A 22,122-nucleotide genomic window follows, 5' to 3' on the forward strand; every position below is an offset into this window, starting at 1 on the left:
AGATGTAAAATAATATTTATTACTTAATTAGACGACGATATGCACAGTGGCGGTTCTAGCGTATGGGCAGGGTGGGCAGCTGCCCATACCAAAATTTCTGGTGCCCATTATTTAAAAAATGTTATTTTTATACAAAAATAAGATATTTCATTATTTGATAAATTATAATGATAGTTTACAATTATATTATAATCATTACATTGATGACGAACTTACTAATATATTATCTATGTGATAATGTCGCTGCTAGAGCTTGCAGCTGTTTTAGCGTTGATAGTACTATCTTAGTTCATAATTGGCGGGAGAGAACGACACCAGACGTTCGGAACGGTAGCTATCTTCATAAAAGCATAACGTGATAACAAATTATTACATATTGTGTAGATATAATATGACTATTGTATTGTTTTTTTCTCATTGTGCATTTTCGTTGTTTCTATTAATTTAATATAATGAAGAGATTTTTAAATAATTTTTCCAAACATAAGGCCGAAAAAACAATTGAAGGAGACAAACCAAAATCTCCATCAATCCATACAAATGAATCTACAGCTAGTGAAAACACCAGTGTAAATAGTAGTATTGCTTTTAACCCAGAACCGACCAGACAATTGGTAAAACCTTTAAAAATATTAGACTTAAGTTTAAACTATGATCAACCTCCTGTACAACCAAATATTGTTTATCCTTACAAATCCATAAGTAAAAGTAAACGGTCCTTTAATAGTACTTGGTATAAACAGTATCCATGGATTGAGTACTCAATATAATTTGATCAAATTTTTTGTTATTATTGTAGACATTCTTTATCACCAAGTCAACATTGTAATCCTAATGCTGGTAATCTAACAATTCATGGTTATTCAGACTGGAAACATATAGGCAGTATGGCTAAAGTACATGATAAATGTGACACACACAAATTAGCATTGGCTAAATATAAAGGGTGGTGTAATTCTAAAATACAAGGCAGTGTTACAACTATGATTGACTCACAAATAAGAGTTGAAGTTGCAAAAAATAGGACAATGTTAAAAAGTTTAATAAGGTGTGCCATATATTGTGCTAGGCAAGATATTGGTTTGCGAGGACATTCTGAAACAACTGAAATCTCTGAAATTGTGAATAATGATATTGCAACAGAAAACAAAGGAAATTTTGTAGAGCTTGTAAAGCTATTATGTATTGAAAGTCAAACATGTTGTTCAGCTTATGAAGCGTTACCAAAGAATGCAAAATACACTAGTAAAATAATTCAGAATGATATGATAAGTGCAGCTTCAACAGTGATTGCTCAGTCTATTTTAAAAGAAGTACAAGAAGGTAGTAAAATATTCAGCTTAATTGTTGACGAAGCTAGAGACGATGCAAAGTTAGAGCAAATGAGTATTTGTATTCGGTATGTACATAATTCAGTGGTAAAGGAAAGGTTTTTAGGATTTGTTGAACTCAAAGAATTAAATGCTAATGCCCTAAGCTGTAATATTAAATTATTTTTGAATAATTTTGGACTAGATTTGAGTAACTGTGTAAGTCAGTCTTATGATGGAGCATCAGTTATGTCTGGTCAGTTCAACGGAGTTCAAAAAAAAATTAAAGATATGTCAGGAAATTTGTGTCCATATATACATTGCCATGCACATAAATTGAATTTAGTTTTAGTTGACGTTTCAAGAAAGGTAGAAGAAGTACATGATACTATAGGTCTCTTGGAAGCAGTTTATGCATTTCAGTCATCATCAACACTAAGGTATCAAGTATTTTTTGATAAAACTGGGTCGAAAGTCCCCATGCACTGTGACACACGTTGGGTATCAAAATTTAAAAGTATTCGTTACTTTAAAAACAACTTTACATTAGTATTAACAGCATTAAAAGAGTGCACTGAAAGTTCAAAATCTAAGGAAGCTGCTGAAGCTAAGGGTTTACTAATTCAAATGAATTCTTTAAAAACTATTGTGTTACTTTTTTGTTTGGATTATATTTTGTCTTTAGTAAATATTCTATCATTAAACTTACAGACAACAACACTTGACTATAGCCGTTGTGCAAAATTGATCAAATCCACTATGGAACAATTGATCAATTTAAGGTCAGAAAAAATATTCATCAATATTTACAATGAAGCAGTAAGTGTATTTCAGACTTCGAATATTGAACCTAACGATACACTACGTCCAACAAGAGAACTAAGAATTTCATCAACACTGGATAACTATTTAACTTATTCAACACTTGGTGCTAGTACTAGTAGAAAAGAAAAACAAAACATGTCCTCTAAAGATACAGAAAATGAATTTAAAAGAGTCTTTTTCCAGATTTTAGATAATATGAATAATGAAATGATTTATAGATTTACCCAAAACAATGAAATATTGAATTATATCCATGCAAGTGACCCCAAATCAAGTGAATTTCTAAATTCAGATTTGTTAGTTAAATTAGGTAATATGTATCAACCATATACAACTAATGACTTTATAGAAGTATTGAAGAACCAGTGTCTGATTGGAAAATCTTTATTTTTGGATAATTTAACATTATCTGACCTACATCAACAAATAAGCAACTACGGTGAGACTTTTGACCATGTAAAAAAAATAATTGAATTGGTTATGGCCATTCCTGTGTCTTCAGCTAGTGCAGAACGCAGTTTTTCCACCATGCGCCGTGTTAAGACATATTTAAGATCGACTATGAAGAGTTCACGATTAAGTAGCCTTACACTTTTATCAATTGATTTTGAAAACTCAGATAAATTATTAAAAGATCCAACTGCTGTCCTTGAAGTGTTTGCAAGCATGAAAAACAGAAGAATACAATTTCAAATTTAGCTTACTATTTTTCTTAAAATAAGTTTGAACAGTCTGAACTTTTTTGACAGTTAAATTTAAATAAACATAACTATACATAATTATTTCAAAACTATGGATTACTCTATTATTTTTATATTTAAAACCTTTATTACCTATCTATTATAATTAATATGAATATTTTAAGCTATACACTATAATAATAATACTATAATTTTATTAAAAAAAAATTGTAGGGAAGGGGGAGGAAATAAGAAATATTATTTGCAGTTAAAACCTAATTTTAAATCTACTGTTGCCCATACGAAAATTTAGTCCTAGAACCGCGCCTGGATATGCATGCAATATAATATGTTAGTTGTTAGTATTATACAAATAAAAGGAGCTCCGTCTCTACATTTCAGGAAAATTTGAAATAACATATGTATTTTTAGACCAAATATAAAACCAAATACACCATTCAATTAGTAATGTAATCACAAATGGCCAGAAGAAAAATTCAATACAATCAAACAACTATAGCAAAAGTTATGAGACATTTAAGTCAATAACTAATTTGTCGACTACGTGTCGACAACGGCGTCTGGGGAAATTGTATTTTACGTGACATTGAACGTGTTAAGTACACACTCCGTACTAAGTAACAATTACTTTTTTATTTTTTTTCTGTATAATTCGAAGCCTGAAATCTGTAGTCTTGTATTAATATAAATATTGTAGTTAACGATGGCATTGGTGTGTAGTTGCATGTGTACGCACGCATATATACATATAAATATAAATTAACAACCGTTAAACATAAATCAAATAGTTAAGTAGTTTATGAGTGGGAAGGGGGAAAACTTATCAGGAAGATCAACCCCAAATTCCGATAACGAGTCAGATAATCCAGTAACTCCCCCCTATCCTACTCCTCGTGTAAGTTTACCGATACGATTCTTGAATCCAGAAAATCCAAACTCCGAGCGTTTGATCGGAGATATCAGTACCGATACTATATTCATTAGAACTGGCGTACTAATAGAACATAATACCGAATCGATACAAAACGTCTTCGTAACTTTGGGAGAGGTAGATACTGTTTTAGGGGAAACTATAGACCAAACTAACTTTGGACTAAACTATCGAGAACATCATCATGAATGCGGGAACTCAGGTAAATAATGCAGTACAAAGTGGTTCATCTATAGACAACGTCACATCAGTACAAGATTCATAAAATTCTAACGGAAATACGGAAATATTCTAACATTTATATTGAAAGACACTTTAGACATTAAGAGACAATAGGTATCCTTATTCAATTAAAAATACTACACACTGCAAAACCATTTATATTGATAGACGTATTGACAATAAGAGACATTAAGTGGGTATATTATCCGTATTCACACACTGAACCAATTAAACACACTTTTGACAATAAGATGAGACATTAGGGATTGATCAATTAAGCACATTCGACGCCGTACCGTATTCAAATAAATGACTACTTGGAAATTCGTACGATTTGCCTAATAGCTTCAAGTGTCGCCAACGATGTTACGTTAAACGATGAACACCTAGGCAGGTATTATTAAATGTATTGATAATGGAATATATTTTTATAAATATAAGTCCCTCCGCGTTTTTAGAATCAGTCTATTTTCGACACCCATACCCGTGCACACGAATTTCGCTTTCTACTGATACGTATTTTTTCAGTGTTTATTTTTACCATTATTTTCCACTCTGTGTTTTCCAAGTGTTTAATTTTTATACATTATAATCATGTTTAAATGCGAACAGTGTTCTTCAACGTTCACGCGTAAGGACAATTTGAGAGTTCATGAAAAAAAACATAACGGCATACGATTTAAATGTACTATTTGTCCATCTACATTCAGCTTCAAAACTAACCTCAAAAAACATATGAAGAATATTCATGGTATGTATTTTTATTTTTTTTCACAATCTTATTTATTTTATTTTATTTTAATTTATATTTTTCGAAGGTATGATTAACGTACTCAATCCTATACCCGCTCCAAGAGATTTTGCAGACTTTTGCTCTGATGATGATGACATTTGTATGAATGCAATGGACGATTTTGAAAAAGCTCAAGACTTGGCAGATACTATTACAGGTTAGTCTTATTTATCAGCTATTTTAGATAAGAAACTCTATCTCTCTCTCTGCACTTATTAATTTTAATTACATTTTTTTTATTTTAAAAGATGGTTATATAACTATAGACATTAATGGTAAACGTATTTCCACCGCAAACACTATGTCAGCGTCTAGAAATAAGAAGGCACGCATGAGCCTAGTGCAATCCCCCGGTTTCGTTGAGATTTCATCCTCAAAAAATAGGAAAATAGTTTGGCACTATGCCAAAAATACCGATAATGTACAGAACTATCAAGAATTTCTCCACTTTCTCGAGCCTGAGCTGAAAAAATTATTGAAAACACGCGTTCAGGAAGGGCCGATAAAATTTAATTTAAAACTCGAGGCGACCTACAATCGTCCACATGTAGAAAATTCCTCAGAAAATCGTGCTTTCAAAACATCTGCTGTTGAATTGTTTAGAGAGTCGGATATATCAACAATTCTTGGGAAATCTTTTACAAAATTATTGATGGAAGAGGAGACTTATACAAGTAGAGGGAGTGGGTTCACGTTACAAACTATAGACGGATTATTATTGGCAGTTTATAAATAAAAAAAAATGTGCGGTTCATCGTATATATCGTTGCCAGCATTTATAGACAGAAAACGAGCCACAATAAATCCCCAAAACGTGGACCAACAGTGTTTTAAGTGGGCGATTCTTGCGAGGCATGTGACAGAGCAACCTGTATGTCGTGTTGGTAAAAACTATACACAACACGAAGGAAAATATAATTTTGAAGGTATCTCATACCCAACACAGCTATCTGATATAACTAAATTTGAAAAAAATAATCAAAACGTATCTGTTAATGTGTACGGACTGGACAAAAAAATTACAACCACCACGAAAGTACCCGACGTATGAGGTATACCCATTACGCATTGCAGATACCGAGAAACCAAACCATTTCGACTTGCTGTTGGTGACGGATGATAGCGGGTCACATTATGTATGTGAAGAAAGCAAAGGCGAGAATACATTGGCTTTTCAAAAACATTCCCCAATGAGTTACGATTTCGTTGTAAAAGCTAAAGACGACGTGCCAATTGAACTGCTTGAAACGTTTGGGATACCTACAACACCAGTTATTTTCCGTGGTAGTGAACATAATCAGGAGGTAGCGAAACATTTTGTATTAAGTATTGTTGAAATTGCAGAAAAAATAGACAAACTGCTCAAAACCAATACACCAATCATAATGACACCGGAACAGCGACGCACACATGAATTATGTAAAGCATGTAATTTATGTAAAAATAGGTTTTCTGTGGAAAACCATAAAGTAGCAGATCACTGCCACTTATCCGGACAATTCCGTCAAACATTATGTAATACTTGTAACCTCAAGCTTCAAACGCCTAATTTTGTACCATGCTTTTTACATAATTTATCCAATTACGATGCTCATTTCATCGTAACCGAGCTGGGATATGACACTAAGACAATTTCAGTCATTCCAAATACCGAAGAAAAATATATATCATTTTTAAAGCATGTAAGCAACAATTTTTCAATACGATTCATTGACACATTCAGATTTCTGGCTTCAAGCTTGTCGACTCTGGCCTCAAATTTAATTACTCCTGGTTTCGAAAAATTCAGAGAAATTTCTAAAGTTTTTAAATCTGAAGATATGCATTTTGTTACCCGTAAAGGGGTGTACCCGTATGAGTATACGGATGGGTGGAACAGGTTAGAAGAATCATGTTTACCGGAGAAAAAAGATTTCTACAGTACACTCACAGAGTCAAATATTGAAAACGAAGACGCCATAGGGAAAACGATTTTTTCGTATAATTATTCACCAAAAATATCGTATTTAACGTCACCTTGGAACAATAAATACGCTGGAATTTTCAATAACGATTCACCTACATTGCAATCCTTTGGAATTGCAAGTATGACGTCCGGAGAAGTTAATCGGGTTACAATTTTAAACGCTGAAAAAAATACAGAAAAACATCAAAGTGTCGAAATGACACAATTGAATACTGCTAATTTTCAACGTATATTTCATAATAAAAATCGCATGTATCAGCCAATTGAAATGTCACAATATGTACAGCGAGGTATAAATAAAAGTCAAGGAGATGGCCTACAACCTAGTTTACATATAGGTATATACCCTGTACATAAAATGACAACTACGTCGAATACTGTTGTACCTCAAGATTATACTGACGTCGAATGTACATGGGACATATCTACTGAAATGGAAATTGGATTCGGGTTTCCAAATCATTTTACTCAGTTCGACGAACCTCATGTTTTACCAGAAAATACACTATACACCTTTAATACTACGGACGATTATTATTATCATGAATCATTGTCTAGTTTTGATAATCGCTTTATTACACCAATTAATGCAACAGCAACGACGGCGGCGACCGGCCGTCGATAGTTTTTTTTTAATTATGTAACTATATACTTTTTTTTATGTACCTAATAAATATTTGGTAAATAATTAACTTTTGTGTAATGTAATAATAATATAATGTTTTTATTTATAATAAACATGGTAATAAAAAGTGTTTGTTCATTTATATATCATATAACAAATATATATATAATAGATATCAAATTACAAGGTACAATATGTAAAAAAAAAAAAGATAAACATTCAATTACACTATTAAACTAATAACCCCAATTAAAAAAAAAATATATATTATACGACAACAATATTATCGGACACAATTCCCCAAGTTACTAATAATTTAAAAAAAAACAATGGATTTATTTTCTTCTTATAATGTTTTAAAAACGGAGCAGATTGCCACCTATACGTACGTAGACGGTCGGCAAACAATTTATCATTACTTATGAATAAATAATTATTTGTTAATAAAATGATAGGTGGGCCTTGAAGCGGTTGATCATTTTTATATTTTACGTGCACACGAGTTGTATCACCACCCAATAATTCTTTCATTTTTTCAATATGATGAGTTTCGTAATTAGGTTCATTCCAAATAACAATTCTTTTTCCTGCACCGTCAGCCCATGTAAAATTATTATTTTTATTCGCGGTACCGAACATACCATAATTTTAAAAAAAAGAAGCTACTGCATCAAAAAAAAAGTTTTTACCCGCTGACGGTTCGCTATATATGCACAATGAATTTAATTTTGGAATTTTTTTATCGATTATATTATAAAGTACTGTTAAAAATGATTTAATTTCGTTTTCGTCATTGTTAAATTGATAAAATAATAATTTATTCGCTATTTCTATTGATTTTTCTACATCGTAGTATAAATTATTCGTCATTCGTGCATAAGCATTAAAATATGGTTTTACGCCGGATGTATGATAATAAGTATTAAAGTCGAATATATCCCAGTCCCGAATAGTTGTACACCAATTACGTAATGTTACTTTAACTTTTTTATCGTTTTCGTCTAATCTATTTAGGGCCGGGTTTTGATAAAATTCTTTTATATTTATAAATGCGTCGGGTGGACAGGTCGGATAATATTTTAATAAGTCACTTAAATTTACTGGAAATTGTTCGTACTGGTGCACTCCGTTTTGCGATTTGGTTGCGACGACACGTCCGCCAATATGCCCCCGGCTACCCGCATTGCCTCTGCGTAATGCGGACTTCTTTCCGAAAATGTACCCAGCGCCCTCGTCGAGGCATGTTTCCACCAATCTTTCTTTTGAACATACTGTATTTTGTTCTTGCTATAAAAATAATATTCATTAAAATACATTTAAAATAAATAAATAAAAAATATTAACTTACGGAAAGATTTCTAATTTCACTACATAGTCTTTCATCGGCACCTGGGATGTGCACTTCTTTTGCGTTGTGCCCGTTTGTACAAAAATATCCAATAATGTTGGCCCAGTCATCACTTGTGAGGTCGCACGCAAAAATGCGTCTTCGAAAGAGTTTGCGTCTATAGCTTCGGAAATCTGAATTTCGCTGGAGCCAGGCGCAACGGCAAGCGTTGTTTGCCTGCTTACAGGCGTGGGCGACATGGAAGTGATCGTCATGTTCGCTGACAATGACGAATGTGACGATGCTGAACTTGAGGTATTTAGCGATGTTTTCAACGATTCAAAGATTTCCATCGCATCTAGGTGGCACAATGACATCTGAGACGTACACGACGTTTCCTTCCCAATTGTAATCACTGAGGAGATCGGCAGCTCCTCGTATGTAGTTTTTATTGACTGTCGTAAGTTCGTCAACATTTCGGAGAACATCGGCTTCATTTCTTTGTAGTCGGACGTTATCATCTCTTGCATTGCTATCGCCATGTCCGGTAAAGAGAATATCCATCTCTTCGGGTGTAGCCTATAAAAATTAAAATATTTATTTTTAAATTTATTTTAATTTTTATTTTAATTTATACATACGTTACATGCAGGTCCGTTGTTGAAAATGTTCCCACCATCAAAATTATTATATTCATCGGGTACATGAGTGGAGTGTCTGTCTCCTCCGTCAGGTTGTAAATCGTTTTCATTAACTCGAAAAAAATCGCCGAATCCCGGAGATTTTTCCCTAGATTCATTTTCGTCCAATTGAGCAAACGAATGAAAGGAAGGGCCATAATCTCTTTCAAGCGGCGATCCCTCTTGTCCTGATTCGTTGTCGTCGCTGTCACCGAATTCTTTTTCTGTGTATCTTCTTGGACTGCTGCAGCTGTATTCGTTTTCTGTTTCTTCGTACAACGGAGTTCCAAATTTTGTTGTGATTGTGCCATGTTCCTCTTTATACCCACCTTCGCTGTCGGAGTCGAGGATGCTTTCTGTTCCGACAGTGCTTTTTCGGTTTGTTCTAAAAAATCTACTATTGCAGTGGTTGGTTTGAACATTTGCGAGCATTCCAATTCTTCTACAAAGCAACCGGATTCAAAATCGCTATTATGTTGCATTATTAATTTGTAAAGAAAATTAACAACTAGTTAATCGCGAAAATACGAGACAAAAAAAAATTATTAAGCACGTCGTCGTAGTTAGACTTTTGTAGAACTAATAAAGTAATGACAAATTCCATAGAGTATTTATAATATGCTTTATGTAAGGTAATCATTATTCTATGTACACATAATATGATATCTATTGTTTTTTGTTTAATTTGAATAATTTAAACACCTATATTACGTAATTAACTATATATATCATATATATATGTTATATATATAACACGGCGATGTATATAGGCAATCTGCTAACCTTTACACTTTGTAATTAATATATAATATGTATGTGTGCTATGGCGGGGAAATTCGTGGCTAGGTACTTGCTCGAAATATATTTACAATATATTTCCGAAGACTACTACTACGACGACAGGGGGGGTACCCACCCATCCTCAACCGCATCATACGCCGGCCGCATGTAACGTATGTATAAATTAAAATAAAAATTAAAATAAATTTAAAAATAAATATTTTAATTTTTATAGGCTACACCCGAAGAGATGGATATTCTCTTTACCGGACATGGCGATAGCAATGCAAGAGATGATAACGTCCGACTACAAAGAAATGAAGCCGATGTTCTCCGAAATGTTGACGAACTTACGACAGTCAATAAAAACTACATACGAGGAGCTGCCGATCTCCTCAGTGATTACAATTGGGAAGGAAACGTCGTGTACGTCTCAGATGTCATTGTGCCACCTAGATGCGATGGAAATCTTTGAATCGTTGAAAACATCGCTAAATACCTCAAGTTCAGCATCGTCACATTCGTCATTGTCAGCGAACATGACGATCACATCCATGTCGCCCACGCCTGTAAGCAGGCAAACAACGCTTGCCGTTGCGCCTGGCTCCAGCGAAATTCAGATTTCCGAAGCTATAGACGCAAACTCTTTCGAAGACGCATTTTTGCGTGCGACCTCACAAGTGATGACTGGGCCAACATTATTGGATATTTTTGTACAAACGGGCACAACGCAAAAGAAGTGCACATCCCAGGTGCCGATGAAAGACTATGTAGTGAAATTAGAAATCTTTCCGTAAGTTAATATTTTTTATTTATTTATTTTAAATGTATTTTAATGAATATTATTTTTATAGCAAGAACAAAATACAGTATGTTCAAAAGAAAGATTGGTGGAAACATGCCTCGACGAGGGCGCTGGGTACATTTTCGGAAAGAAGTCCGCATTACGCAGAGGCAATGCGGGTAGCCGGGGGCATATTGGCGGACGTGTCGTCGCAACCAAATCGCAAAACGGAGTGCACCAGTACGAACAATTTCCAGTAAATTTAAGTGACTTATTAAAATATTATCCGACCTGTCCACCCGACGCATTTATAAATATAAAAGAATTTTATCAAAACCCGGCCCTAAATAGATTAGACGAAAACGATAAAAAAGTTAAAGTAACATTACGTAATTGGTGTACAACTATTCGGGACTGGGATATATTCGACTTTAATACTTATTATCATACATCCGGCGTAAAACCATATTTTAATGCTTATGCACGAATGACGAATAATTTATACTACGATGTAGAAAAATCAATAGAAATAGCGAATAAATTATTATTTTATCAATTTAACAATGACGAAAACGAAATTAAATCATTTTTAACAGTACTTTATAATATAATCGATAAAAAAATTCCAAAATTAAATTCATTGTGCATATATAGCGAACCGTCAGCGGGTAAAAACTTTTTTTTTGATGCAGTAGCTTCTTTTTTTTAAAATTATGGTATGTTCGGTACCGCGAATAAAAATAATAATTTTACATGGGCTGACGGTGCAGGAAAAAGAATTGTTATTTGGAATGAACCTAATTACGAAACTCATCATATTGAAAAAATGAAAGAATTATTGGGTGGTGATACAACTCGTGTGCACGTAAAATATAAAAATGATCAACCGCTTCAAGGCCCACCTATCATTTTATTAACAAATAATTATTTATACATAAGTAATGATAAATTGTTTGCCGACCGTCTACGTACGTATAGGTGGCAATCTGCTCCGTTTTTAAAACATTATAAGAAGAAAATAAATCCATTGTTTTTTTTTAAATTATTAGTAACTTGGGGAATTGTGTCCGATAATATTGTTGTCGTATAATATATATTTTTTTTTTAATTGGGGTTATTAGTTTAATAGTGTAATTGAATGTTTATCTTTTTTTTTTTTACATATTGTACCTTGTAATTTGATATCTATTATATATATATTTGTTATATGATATATAAATGAACAAACACTTTTTATTACCATGTTTATTATAAATAAAAACATTATATTATTATTACATTACACAAAAGTTAATTATTTACCAAATATTTATTAGGTACATAAAAAAAAGTATATAGTTACATAATTAAAAAAAAACTATCGACGGCCGGTCGCCGCCGTCGTTGCTGTTGCATTAATTGGTGTAATAAAGCGATTATCAAAACTAGACAATGATTCATGATAATAATAATCGTCCGTAGTATTAAAGGTGTATAGTGTATTTTCTGGTAAAACATGAGGTTCGTCGAACTGAGTAAAATGATTTGGAAACCCGAATCCAATTTCCATTTCAGTAGATATGTCCCATGTACATTCGACGTCAGTATAATCTTGAGGTACAACAGTATTCGACGTAGTTGTCATTTTATGTACAGGGTATATACCTATATGTAAACTAGGTTGTAGGCCATCTCCTTGACTTTTATTTATACCTCGCTGTACATATTGTGACATTTCAATTGGCTGATACATGCGATTTTTATTATGAAATATACGTTGAAAATTAGCAGTATTCAATTGTGTCATTTCGACACTTTGATGTTTTTCTGTATTTTTTTCAGCGTTTAAAATTGTAACCCGATTAACTTCTCCGGACGTCATACTTGCTATTCCAAAGGATTGCAATGTAGGTGAATCGTTATTGAAAATTCCAGCGTATTTATTGTTCCAAGGTGACGTTAAATACGATATTTTTGGTGAATAATTATACGAAAAAATCGTTTTCCCTATGGCATTACTTGCGTCCATTTTAGTAATAAACTCATTAATTTTTGGCCATCCAACAGTATTCTTTAATGCTTTATTTGCAACCATACAATAATAATTATTATAAAATAATGGCATATTACAATATGATGCCGGCATAATATCTGTATTAGGCGTTTTTGAATCAGATCCATACATATACTTAGATATTTCTTTATGAAAATCCTCCGTAATAGTTTCGACATTTGTTGGTATCATTCCCGACTTTTGAGACGAAAATATAATTTTTTTATTAACACCACGCGTATATTTGTTTAATGTACTGGCTATACAAGCAAATTTATTTTGATTTAATGTGGCTAACGTTGTTGTCGATGCGTTTGTTTCGAAAGCAGTACGTGGATTACGCATAACTATTGTACATTTTACATTTTTTATATACGATCCTCTAGGTAGCATATTAAATTCGGAATGATTTAAATAAAAATACGGTTTGTCTACTGGTATGGACATTAAAGAAGTTGTTCCAAAAACGCAATTGCCATTGTTAGAGTGTTTGATAGGAACCCAGGCCAGTCCGTAGGATATAAAAGTATGATTTTTTCTAAATACCAATTTACATCCTCCTTCGTTATTGATCGGCCGAGGTATAACAGCGTTTTCAAGACTAGGATTCCCAGTATCTGCGTCCATAGCTGAACCATCCCCCGTGCCAGGTAATGACGGATTCGGTTTGGATTTCTTCGACGGACCTGCCCCACTATCATCGCCCGTTCTTCTGGTACTTGAGGAAACATTACTCATATTACTTGAATCGAATTCGTCACTTGTATACGGATCGTCCAAATTTTCAAAAGGTGGACTCGTAATACTAGTATCTGTTTCTGAAATGGTATCCTCGACTTCTTGCGATGTGTCAACTCCTCCACCTAAAATATATAAAGGCAAATTACGTCTTGATCTACCGATATTATATTGTTTTATAGCATATTTTTTTTGACTAGAATTTAAAGAATTCCAATTTAATCTATCAGGTGGAGGAGGACCTTGCCATCGGTGTGGCATTATTACGTACCTTTTTTTCTAGAAAGTTTTTTCGTAAACCAATCAATTTCCTTTAGGCCCTCGACCGGTTGCGGATATATATTTGTATGTATGCTGTCTTCGAATGTACGTTTTAATACTAATCCGACTTGAGTAGCTAAGTCACCAAAGTATTTATCGTTAGTCCAGCGATTATTACTGTTAGCTATTGCTTTAAAATCTGATTTTCTTACGTCGTCGATATTTATTTCTTTTTGTGCAGATAAATTATGATATTCTACGTCGTGTTCTAATGTAATCCAATCTTGAACTGTTTGTGGTAAATTTATAGCGTTAAACTTATTATTTTTATCGGCAACTTTATTTCCCGGTCCTGTAAAATCACTACCGAACCACGTTATACCACCGTTGCTTTCGGACATACTGATTAAAAATTACAATTACAATTACATTAAATAACAATTATTGTGTTCATTTGTATATATGTATATGTAAAAGTTTTATTTGCATATATACATATGTGTGCTATGGCGGGGAAATTCGTGGCTAGGTACTTGCTCGAAATATATTTACAATATATTTCCGACGACTACTACTACGACGACAGGGGGGGGTACCCACCCATCCTCAACCGCATCTATACATGCCATGGCCATGCTTTCAGCGGCCGGCGTATGATGCGTAGGACTTGTATTTAAAGATTGATGTTTTATTACTGACAGACGTTTTTGAAAATTTTAGGGATCTGTGTTTAACTACATATCAACTGGACCCTGCATTTTACTACACAGCGCCAGGCTTCAGCTTTGATTGTATGTTAAAATACACATCAATGAAGCTTGAGCTACTCTCCGAGAATGATATGTTGTTAATGTTCGAGGAAGGTAAATATTTCGCGATTATTTTTACTATAAAATTTGATTACTTATTCTGATAGGAATCAGAGGTGTATTGATTCAAGCTAGTATGAGATACGCTAAGGCAAACCACGAAAAAACACCTGATTATAACGTAGATAAAGAAAAATCATGGATGTATCAAGATTGTAAGTATAAATATATATATATTTTTTTTGGTATTATTAAAATTATATTTTAGATAATAATCTCTACGGATGGGCGATGTCACAGTACATGCCATATGGTGGTTTTAAGTGGGTCAAGCCTTCGCTAGATGGTCTAAGTGATTTAAACGAAACATCTCCTATCGGTCGAATATATGAAGTTAACGTCAAGTAACCGGTCGAACTACATGATAAACATAATGCCTTACCCTTCCTACCTCATAACAGTGTTCCATCAGGTTCTAAAGTAAAGAAACTCATGGCAACACCAGAATCGAAAAAAAATTATGTAAGTCGAAAAAGTATTTTTTTTTTTTTTACATCTTTACCGATTTTAACATATTAATTTTACTATAGGTGCAATGTGCATAGAGTAGTTCAATTTAATCAGTCAGCTTGGCTGGCTGAATACATCAATCTCAATACAGAGTTGCGTAAGGAGGCAAAAAACGACTTTGAGAAGGATTTCTTTAAGCTGATGAACAATGCTATTTTTGGTTTGTTAATATAAATCATAACTAATCCTCGTTATATTAATTTCATTTGTCTAGGAAAGACGATGGAAAGCGTAAGAAAAAGAATTAACATTGAACTGGTGTCTAGTGAACAGCGACTACAACAACTTATCAACAAAACAACCTTTAAACACTGTACTACATACAACGAAAACGTACATGCGGTTACGTTAGAAAATAAAATCATTAATTTTTGTAAACCTATTTATATTGGTAAATATTCACTTTAAATTGCATATTGTTAGATTTTAATATTTCAATCGATTACAGGTTTTGCTATGCTAGATATTTCAAAGACCTTGATGTACGATTATCACTAAAACGTGATGAAAAAACACTATGGCGATAAAATTGAGCTGATGTACACTGACACCGGTAAATTAATAAATTAAAAAAAAAAAAAAATAGTGATATATCATTAATAATATAGTTATCGTAGATTCACTGGTATACTACATTCAGACCGATGATTTTTACAATGATCTGGTGAATAATGCTAACTTGCTCGATCGAATGGACACGTCAAATCTACCCCAGGACCATCCGTGCTACATTGCAGAGAGAAAAAAGATTCCCGGGCTATTTTCTGATGAAACAGATGGGTGCATTATAAGAGAATTTATAGCCCTTCGAGCAAAGTCCTATGCATACATTTTGGATGACGAAGAAAAAATCAAAGCGAAAGGCATCCGAGGTCATGTTATTAAAAATCACATGACATTTGAAAATCATAAAAAGTGTTTATTCGGTGACACTGACTTGGATTTCTACCATCAAAATTTCTCCATTCGATCATTCAAACACCAACTTAATACTATAAAAATGAACAAATTGACATACAACAGTTTTGATGACAAGAGGGTTATCATGGAAGACATAGTGCATACTTTAGCTCATGGACATTACTCCACTAAGTAAGATTAAAAACAATTTCTTAAATTTTTATACTTATAATATTTTTAATTTTATAGGGAAGATGATTGGACTGAATCTGATTTTGACGTAGAAGCTGGGGGACGTGAATGGACAGATTTTGACAGAGACTTTATGAGAGACCTTCTTCGGCACATGACTGATTAATTTTAAATATCTGAATATAATTTGTTATATATTTTTATTACCATGTTATATACTTGAGATAGATTAATATATTTTGTAAATACCATGTGCATTTTAAATATCACTTGAATAATTTGTATATGTAATCTATAACCTTGTATATATATTATATATATATTGTATTGTAAATATTTTAAATATCACTTGAATAATTTGTATTATTGTAATCTATAACCTTGTATATTATGTTTTCACATATATTATGATGCCATAAAAATTAAAAAAACAATGTTAAAATATAAATATGTTTATTGTTATATATTTAAGAATTATTTACAAACCATTTTCTTATAGCAAATACTTTATAAAATGTACATTGTTTAGGATTAAATTCCATATGGAAAATACAACAAGGTAGAGTTTCATCATCACATATTTGATCCAAACGAGGGCAGCCCAAATCTTCGATGTTGATGAGTGTGACGTGTGGTATATACTCCATAAGAACTTGTTTTTTCTGTTCGCCTTTGACGTAAATGCAACCAAACTTTAATGAATTCAATATTATACCGAGTTCTTCATACTCGATATCACCGTATTCTATAGCTAGTTGATGGTAATTACGTTCCAACCACTTGTTGGTTTTACGACTCTTATTGTCCTGCATCGAGTTTGAATGTTTAAAAATCCAGTGCTGGGTCGCCCATGTTTCTGTGTTTACTATAGACATTTCTTTAATCATGTATTTATTGTTGACACCAAGTACACATTGCATGTCCAAGATGGCTGAAGACATTATGGCTTGTCTTTATAATGAGTTTCAATAGTATTTAGACGACTCAGAATAGCTGGTATTATGTTTTTCAACACTTCTGTACTTTCTTTGATTAATTGTAATGATACTTCACCTCTTGTCATATTATGCTCAGTTATTTGTATACATGTCAATTGTATCGCTTCTACTTGTTCTTCTTGAATTTGATTTATGATTTTCTTCAAGTAAATGTTCGATTTTATCTAATTTATTGACAACCCGGCGAAAATCAGTATGAGTGGTAGCACACCGCCTTTTTTCGGAATATTTATTGTTCGTGGAACTTTTGTCTTCTTAGTTTTGAATGTTTTTTGCGCGACGGCTACACATTTACACTAATCTTAAAAGTTTCCTTGGTGTGACAGTACACTACCTTAAAGATATTTCTCTCAAATCACATTGTTTGGCGGTTGCAGAACTGAAAGAAAGACACACTGCACAATATTTAAGTGACATTATTCAAAAAATTCTTTCAGACTGGAAAATTGATAACAGTAAAATTGTTACTGTTGTAACGGACAATGGTGCAAATGTAGTTGCTGCCGTTAGTAAAACATTTGGTAAGAGCAGACATACCCCATGTTTTGCTCATGCCATTAATTTAGTAGCAACGCATACAGTTGGTCATCAAAATATAAAACCTATCATATCAAAAGTTAGAGATATTGTAAAATGGGTGAAAAATAGTGTCATAAACAGCGACCAATTGAGAAAAAAACAGGCTGAAGCTGGAGTTCCTGAAGGAATATTCAAAAAATTAATTTTATACGTTGCAACACGATAGAATTCGATTTTTTCATGATTCCAAGATTTTTAGAAATGTTGTCTTTTCTAAGCCCAATTCTACTAAACGATATAACTGCGCCTAGTATGCCGACTGCCATAGAAATGAATATCCTTCGACAACTGCTTGAGTTACTACAACCATTGGAGTTTGTCACAAAAGAATCCTCTGGGGAAAATTACATAACCATTTCAAAAGTAATTCCCATGATTAGCGGCCTACTAAAACAACTGGCCCAAATCCAGCCAAGATTTGATGTGGGACTGATTGAGCAAGTTAAACCGATCGCCATTGCCACGATTTTGGATCCAAGATTTAAAAATCTTCATTTTAGCGATCCAGTCGCTTATTCAAGTGCGATGGCAGAACTTAGAAGACTATCGAAGCCAGATATATCATCCAGTGAATCGGAAGGGGAGGTTACCACTTCTTTAGAAAATGAAGAAAGTTATGATTTTTGGGCTCACCATAAAATGTTAGCTCACGGCCAAAAAAAGAAAAAATCATCTTCATTTGCAAATGATGAATTATCTTTGTATCTTTCAAACCCCGTATCTCCACTGAAGTCCAATCCTCTAGAGCAGCGTTTCTCAAACTGTGGGTCGCGACCCTCTGGGGGGTCGCGAGAAATTTTTTTAATTATACAAATTGTAAGAAATTTATGTATAGACTATAGAACTATAATAGAAGTATAAAGTAATATAAGAATATTATTGCGGGAATTATTATGATGGGTATTTTTGGTACGTCGTTATCGCAAAAATATTTCGATAAAATATGACGATAAAGTCGGTACTCGGCAACTATATAGTTGTCTGTAAAATTTCAGTTAGTCGTTACGGCGTCGTTAGTTGTTACGCTGTATCATCACCCGCTTGTAATTTTAGTTAATGTGTCGTGCACGTGTATGAGTGTGTTGTACCGCGTGCGTTCGTTTTAGTGCGATCGATTGCTTGGTGTGATTAAAGCTCTATTTCTGAGACAATTATTTATTTACAAAAATTGTATGATGGACAAATGGTTGGTAAATAAGCGAAAAATTGAAACTAATGAAAACGAACCTTCAACTTCGGTTTTAAAACGTAAAAAAAAAACAAGAAAGTATGATTCAGAGTACCTAAAAATTGGTTTTTCTTGGAAAGAAGATAATGATGAACAACGACCACAGTGTGTAATTTGTTTTGAAGTACTTGCAAACGAGAGTATGAGTCCGAATAAATTACGTCGGCATATTGAGACTAAGCATCCTGATCTCATAGATCAACCACTCTCTTATTTCGAAACAAAGTTGAAAGAACTAAACACGTCCAAAACAAAAATTACAAAGTTCACCAAGGCCAATGAAAAAGCTATGCACGTTTCGTACCTGATAAGTTTACGAATCGCAAAAGCTGGCAAACCACATACTATCGGAGAGAATTTAGTATTGCCAGCAATAAAAGATACAGTTGAAGTAATGTTTGGTGACAAGTTCTCAAAAGACGTCGAAAATATACCACTATCAAATGATACAGTTACACGTAGAATTAATGACATGTCTCAATGGACAGAAAATCGGTTAAGGGTTAATTGAAAGAGCCAGTAAAAGTAGATTTTTCTCACTACAATTAGATGAGTCTACTGATGTCCAAGGTTTATGTCAGCTGCTAGTATTCATACGTTATATATGGAACAACGGACCTCATGAAGATATGTTATTTTGTGAACCAATTATTCGAGGTACTAGTGAGGAAATATTCAATACACTCAATACTTATATCAATAAAAAAGGTCTTGATTGGTTAAAATGTGTTGGATTATGTACCGACGGTGCTAGAGCTATGTGTGGTAAAAATAGTAGTGTTATAACTCGAATGCTTGAAGTTAGTCCGAATGCATCATGGACTCACTGCAAAATTCACAGGGAAGTTTTAGTATCAAAAAATCTGCCAGATAACTTGAAAATTGTATTGAACACTTCTGTGAAAATAGTCAATTTCATCAAAACAAGGCAACTGCAATCACGATTATTTGAAAAGTTGTGTGAAGAGATGGGAAATTCTCACAAATCTATTCTTTTGCATACTGAAGTACGTTGGCTATCAAGAGGAAAAGTATTAACAAGACTTGTAGAACTCCGCGAAGAAGTTGCACTGTTTCTTAAAGAAAAAACTGATTTGGTAAAATCGTTGCACAATGAAGATTTTATTTTGAAGCTAACGTATTTAGCCGACATATTTGCGAAATTGAACGAACTAAATTTATATTTACAAGGCACAGAAGGAGCCGATATATTTGCGGTCCATGAAAAAATTAGAGGTTTTATGAAAAAACTTATTTTATGGCAAAAAAACATTGAAAAACAAAATTATGATTGTTTTGAAACATTTCAAACTTTCATAACCGAAAATAATATAAAAGTTCCTGTTGACATAATTAGCCAAATCACTTTGCATTTAATTTCATTGAAAGATAACTTTAACTTTTACTTCCTTGAAGAAATGGAAAAATGTCAAAAAAATAAATGGGTTGTGAATCCGTTTCAGGACGCTATATTAACAGGGATATCAACAAAAACTGACGAAGAACTCATTGATATATCTGAAGATAAATCATTAAAACTTAAATTTAACCGAAATAATTTGATTGAGTTTTGGCTATCAGCTCAACAGAAATGTCCAACTCTTTCAACTGAAGCTTTAAAGGTATTACTACATTTCTCATCATCATACTTGTGTGAAGTTGGATTTTCGGCCATGGTGGGCATCAAAAACAAACACAGAAACAAGCTCCAACTATCGCACTCCTTGCGTTTGAAAGTAGCTAAAATTGATGTCGAAGTTGGTGCTGTTATCAAAAGTAGCAGGAAACAAGCTCATTCATCTCATACGCCTAATTATTAATTAATAAGTGTCATATTATTATTATAAGTATATTATTATAATAATTATTATTATTTTAAAGTAGTAAATAAATAATAAAAAAATGTATTTTTGAAAATACTTTTTTGATTCTGTAAATGTAAAATTATGGGGGTCGCGATAGATTTTTGGAAAAAAATTTGGGTCGCGGTCCTAAAAATATTGAGAACCACTGTGTTAGTCTATAATATTAGGCATTACTGCACATAAGTACAATAGTAGGTTAGGTAATAAAATATACAATCTATACCCAAAGGCCAAAGGCATAATATAAATATGAGCTACAGCAATTTGAAACATGAGTAAGGTGAGAGAAAAACCATCCAGTGAATGGACTTCCTTCTCTTTAAGAGGAACCTTTGTTTAACCCAATGAATACAATTTTTTGGCAATGGTTGTACACTACTTAAGCAACTAACATATTTATGTATATATGAACAGTTCAGTTAAAAGAAAATTAAGTATTCACATATTATTGAACCACATAAATATATAATTATTTAATCTATGGAACATTTTAATAGGTATACCATTTACTATTTGATACTCACTAGTTTTTCTTGTTTTGAATCTAAAATAAAAAATACGTAATTTTAACTATAGGTTATATGTGGCACCTACATTAATTATAAATACCCATTTTAAGAAACAATTAGTTTAAAACAACTTGTTTTTTTAAATAATTTATTATTTGAGTAAATTGTAGGGTTAAATCAATTATCAAAAGCAACCATCATGTTATTTCATTATCTTATTCGATATTTAATCAAAGAAACAATTAGTTTAAAACAACTTGTTTTTTCAATTATCAAAAGCAATTATCATATTATTTCATTATCTTATTCGATATTTAATCATTGTTTTAATATAAATTGTTATTATTTATTTTTATTGTATTTTGGTGGTAAATCATATCAATATTAATTATCGTAATAAATAATATATTATGCGCATATCAATCGCTTGAAAAATAACGAAGTCCACACGCATGCGCAGATCAATAGTTAAATGAGCTGGCGTAGCATGTTTTAAA

The 22,122-nt window shown here is 32.7% G+C and overlaps 4 protein-coding genes and 1 pseudogene across 4 annotated transcripts; all 5 read left to right on the plus strand.

Annotated features, from left to right (window-relative positions):
* Positions 1–237: 237 nt before the first annotated feature.
* Positions 238–2,834, plus strand: LOC111040563 (zinc finger MYM-type protein 1-like). Its single transcript, XM_022324497.1, has 4 exons — positions 238–276; positions 489–742; positions 800–1,923; positions 1,996–2,834. The coding sequence occupies exons 1-4, from the start codon at positions 238–240 to the stop codon at positions 2,832–2,834; spliced, it is 2,256 nt and encodes a 751-aa protein (XP_022180189.1).
* A 2,161-nt stretch (positions 2,835–4,995) lies between these two features.
* On the plus strand, positions 4,996–5,518 carry LOC111040564. The gene has a single exon (XM_022324498.1). It carries the CDS (start codon positions 5,084–5,086, stop codon positions 5,516–5,518), a length of 435 nt encoding a protein of 144 aa, XP_022180190.1. The 5' UTR covers positions 4,996–5,083.
* A 9,409-nt stretch (positions 5,519–14,927) lies between these two features.
* Positions 14,928–15,862, plus strand: LOC111040571 (annotated as a pseudogene).
* A 115-nt stretch (positions 15,863–15,977) lies between these two features.
* On the plus strand, positions 15,978–16,546 carry LOC111040572. Its single transcript, XM_022324505.1, has one exon. It carries the CDS (start codon positions 16,046–16,048, stop codon positions 16,448–16,450), a length of 405 nt encoding a protein of 134 aa, XP_022180197.1. The 5' UTR covers positions 15,978–16,045; the 3' UTR covers positions 16,451–16,546.
* A 2,616-nt stretch (positions 16,547–19,162) lies between these two features.
* On the plus strand, positions 19,163–21,071 carry LOC111040573 (zinc finger BED domain-containing protein 5-like). The gene is made up of 2 exons (XM_022324506.1): positions 19,163–19,701; positions 19,796–21,071. Exons 1-2 carry the CDS (start codon positions 19,196–19,198, stop codon positions 21,069–21,071), a joined length of 1,782 nt encoding a protein of 593 aa, XP_022180198.1. The 5' UTR covers positions 19,163–19,195.
* Positions 21,072–22,122: the final 1,051 nt, after the last annotated feature.

Source organism: Myzus persicae, unplaced genomic scaffold (assembly GCF_001856785.1).
Source record: "Myzus persicae strain clone G006 unplaced genomic scaffold, MPER_G0061.0, whole genome shotgun sequence".
NCBI lineage: Eukaryota > Metazoa > Arthropoda > Insecta > Hemiptera > Aphididae > Myzus > Myzus persicae.

What these genes read in the sequence shown, in the direction of transcription:
- LOC111040563 (XM_022324497.1), top strand. Translation starts at nt 238, where the DNA reads ATGTCGCTGCTAGAGCTTGCAGCTGTTTTAGCGTTGATA. An exon ending in AATAGTACTTGGTATAAACA is followed by an intron (nt 743 to 799) that starts GTATCCATGGAT and finishes TTATTATTGTAG; the next exon opens with ACATTCTTTATCACCAAGTC. An exon ending in GGAAGCTGCTGAAGCTAAGG is followed by an intron (nt 1,924 to 1,995) that starts GTTTACTAATTC and finishes TTTTGTCTTTAG; the next exon opens with TAAATATTCTATCATTAAAC.
- LOC111040564 (XM_022324498.1), top strand. Translation starts at nt 5,084, where the DNA reads ATGTCAGCGTCTAGAAATAAGAAGGCACGCATGAGCCTAGTGCAATCC.
- LOC111040572 (XM_022324505.1), top strand. Translation starts at nt 16,046, where the DNA reads ATGGACACGTCAAATCTACCCCAGGACCATCCGTGCTACATTGCAGAG.
- LOC111040573 (XM_022324506.1), top strand. Translation starts at nt 19,196, where the DNA reads ATGATGGACAAATGGTTGGTAAATAAGCGAAAAATTGAAACTAATGAA. An exon ending in ATACCACTATCAAATGATAC is followed by an intron (nt 19,702 to 19,795) that starts AGTTACACGTAG and finishes TTTCTCACTACA; the next exon opens with ATTAGATGAGTCTACTGATG.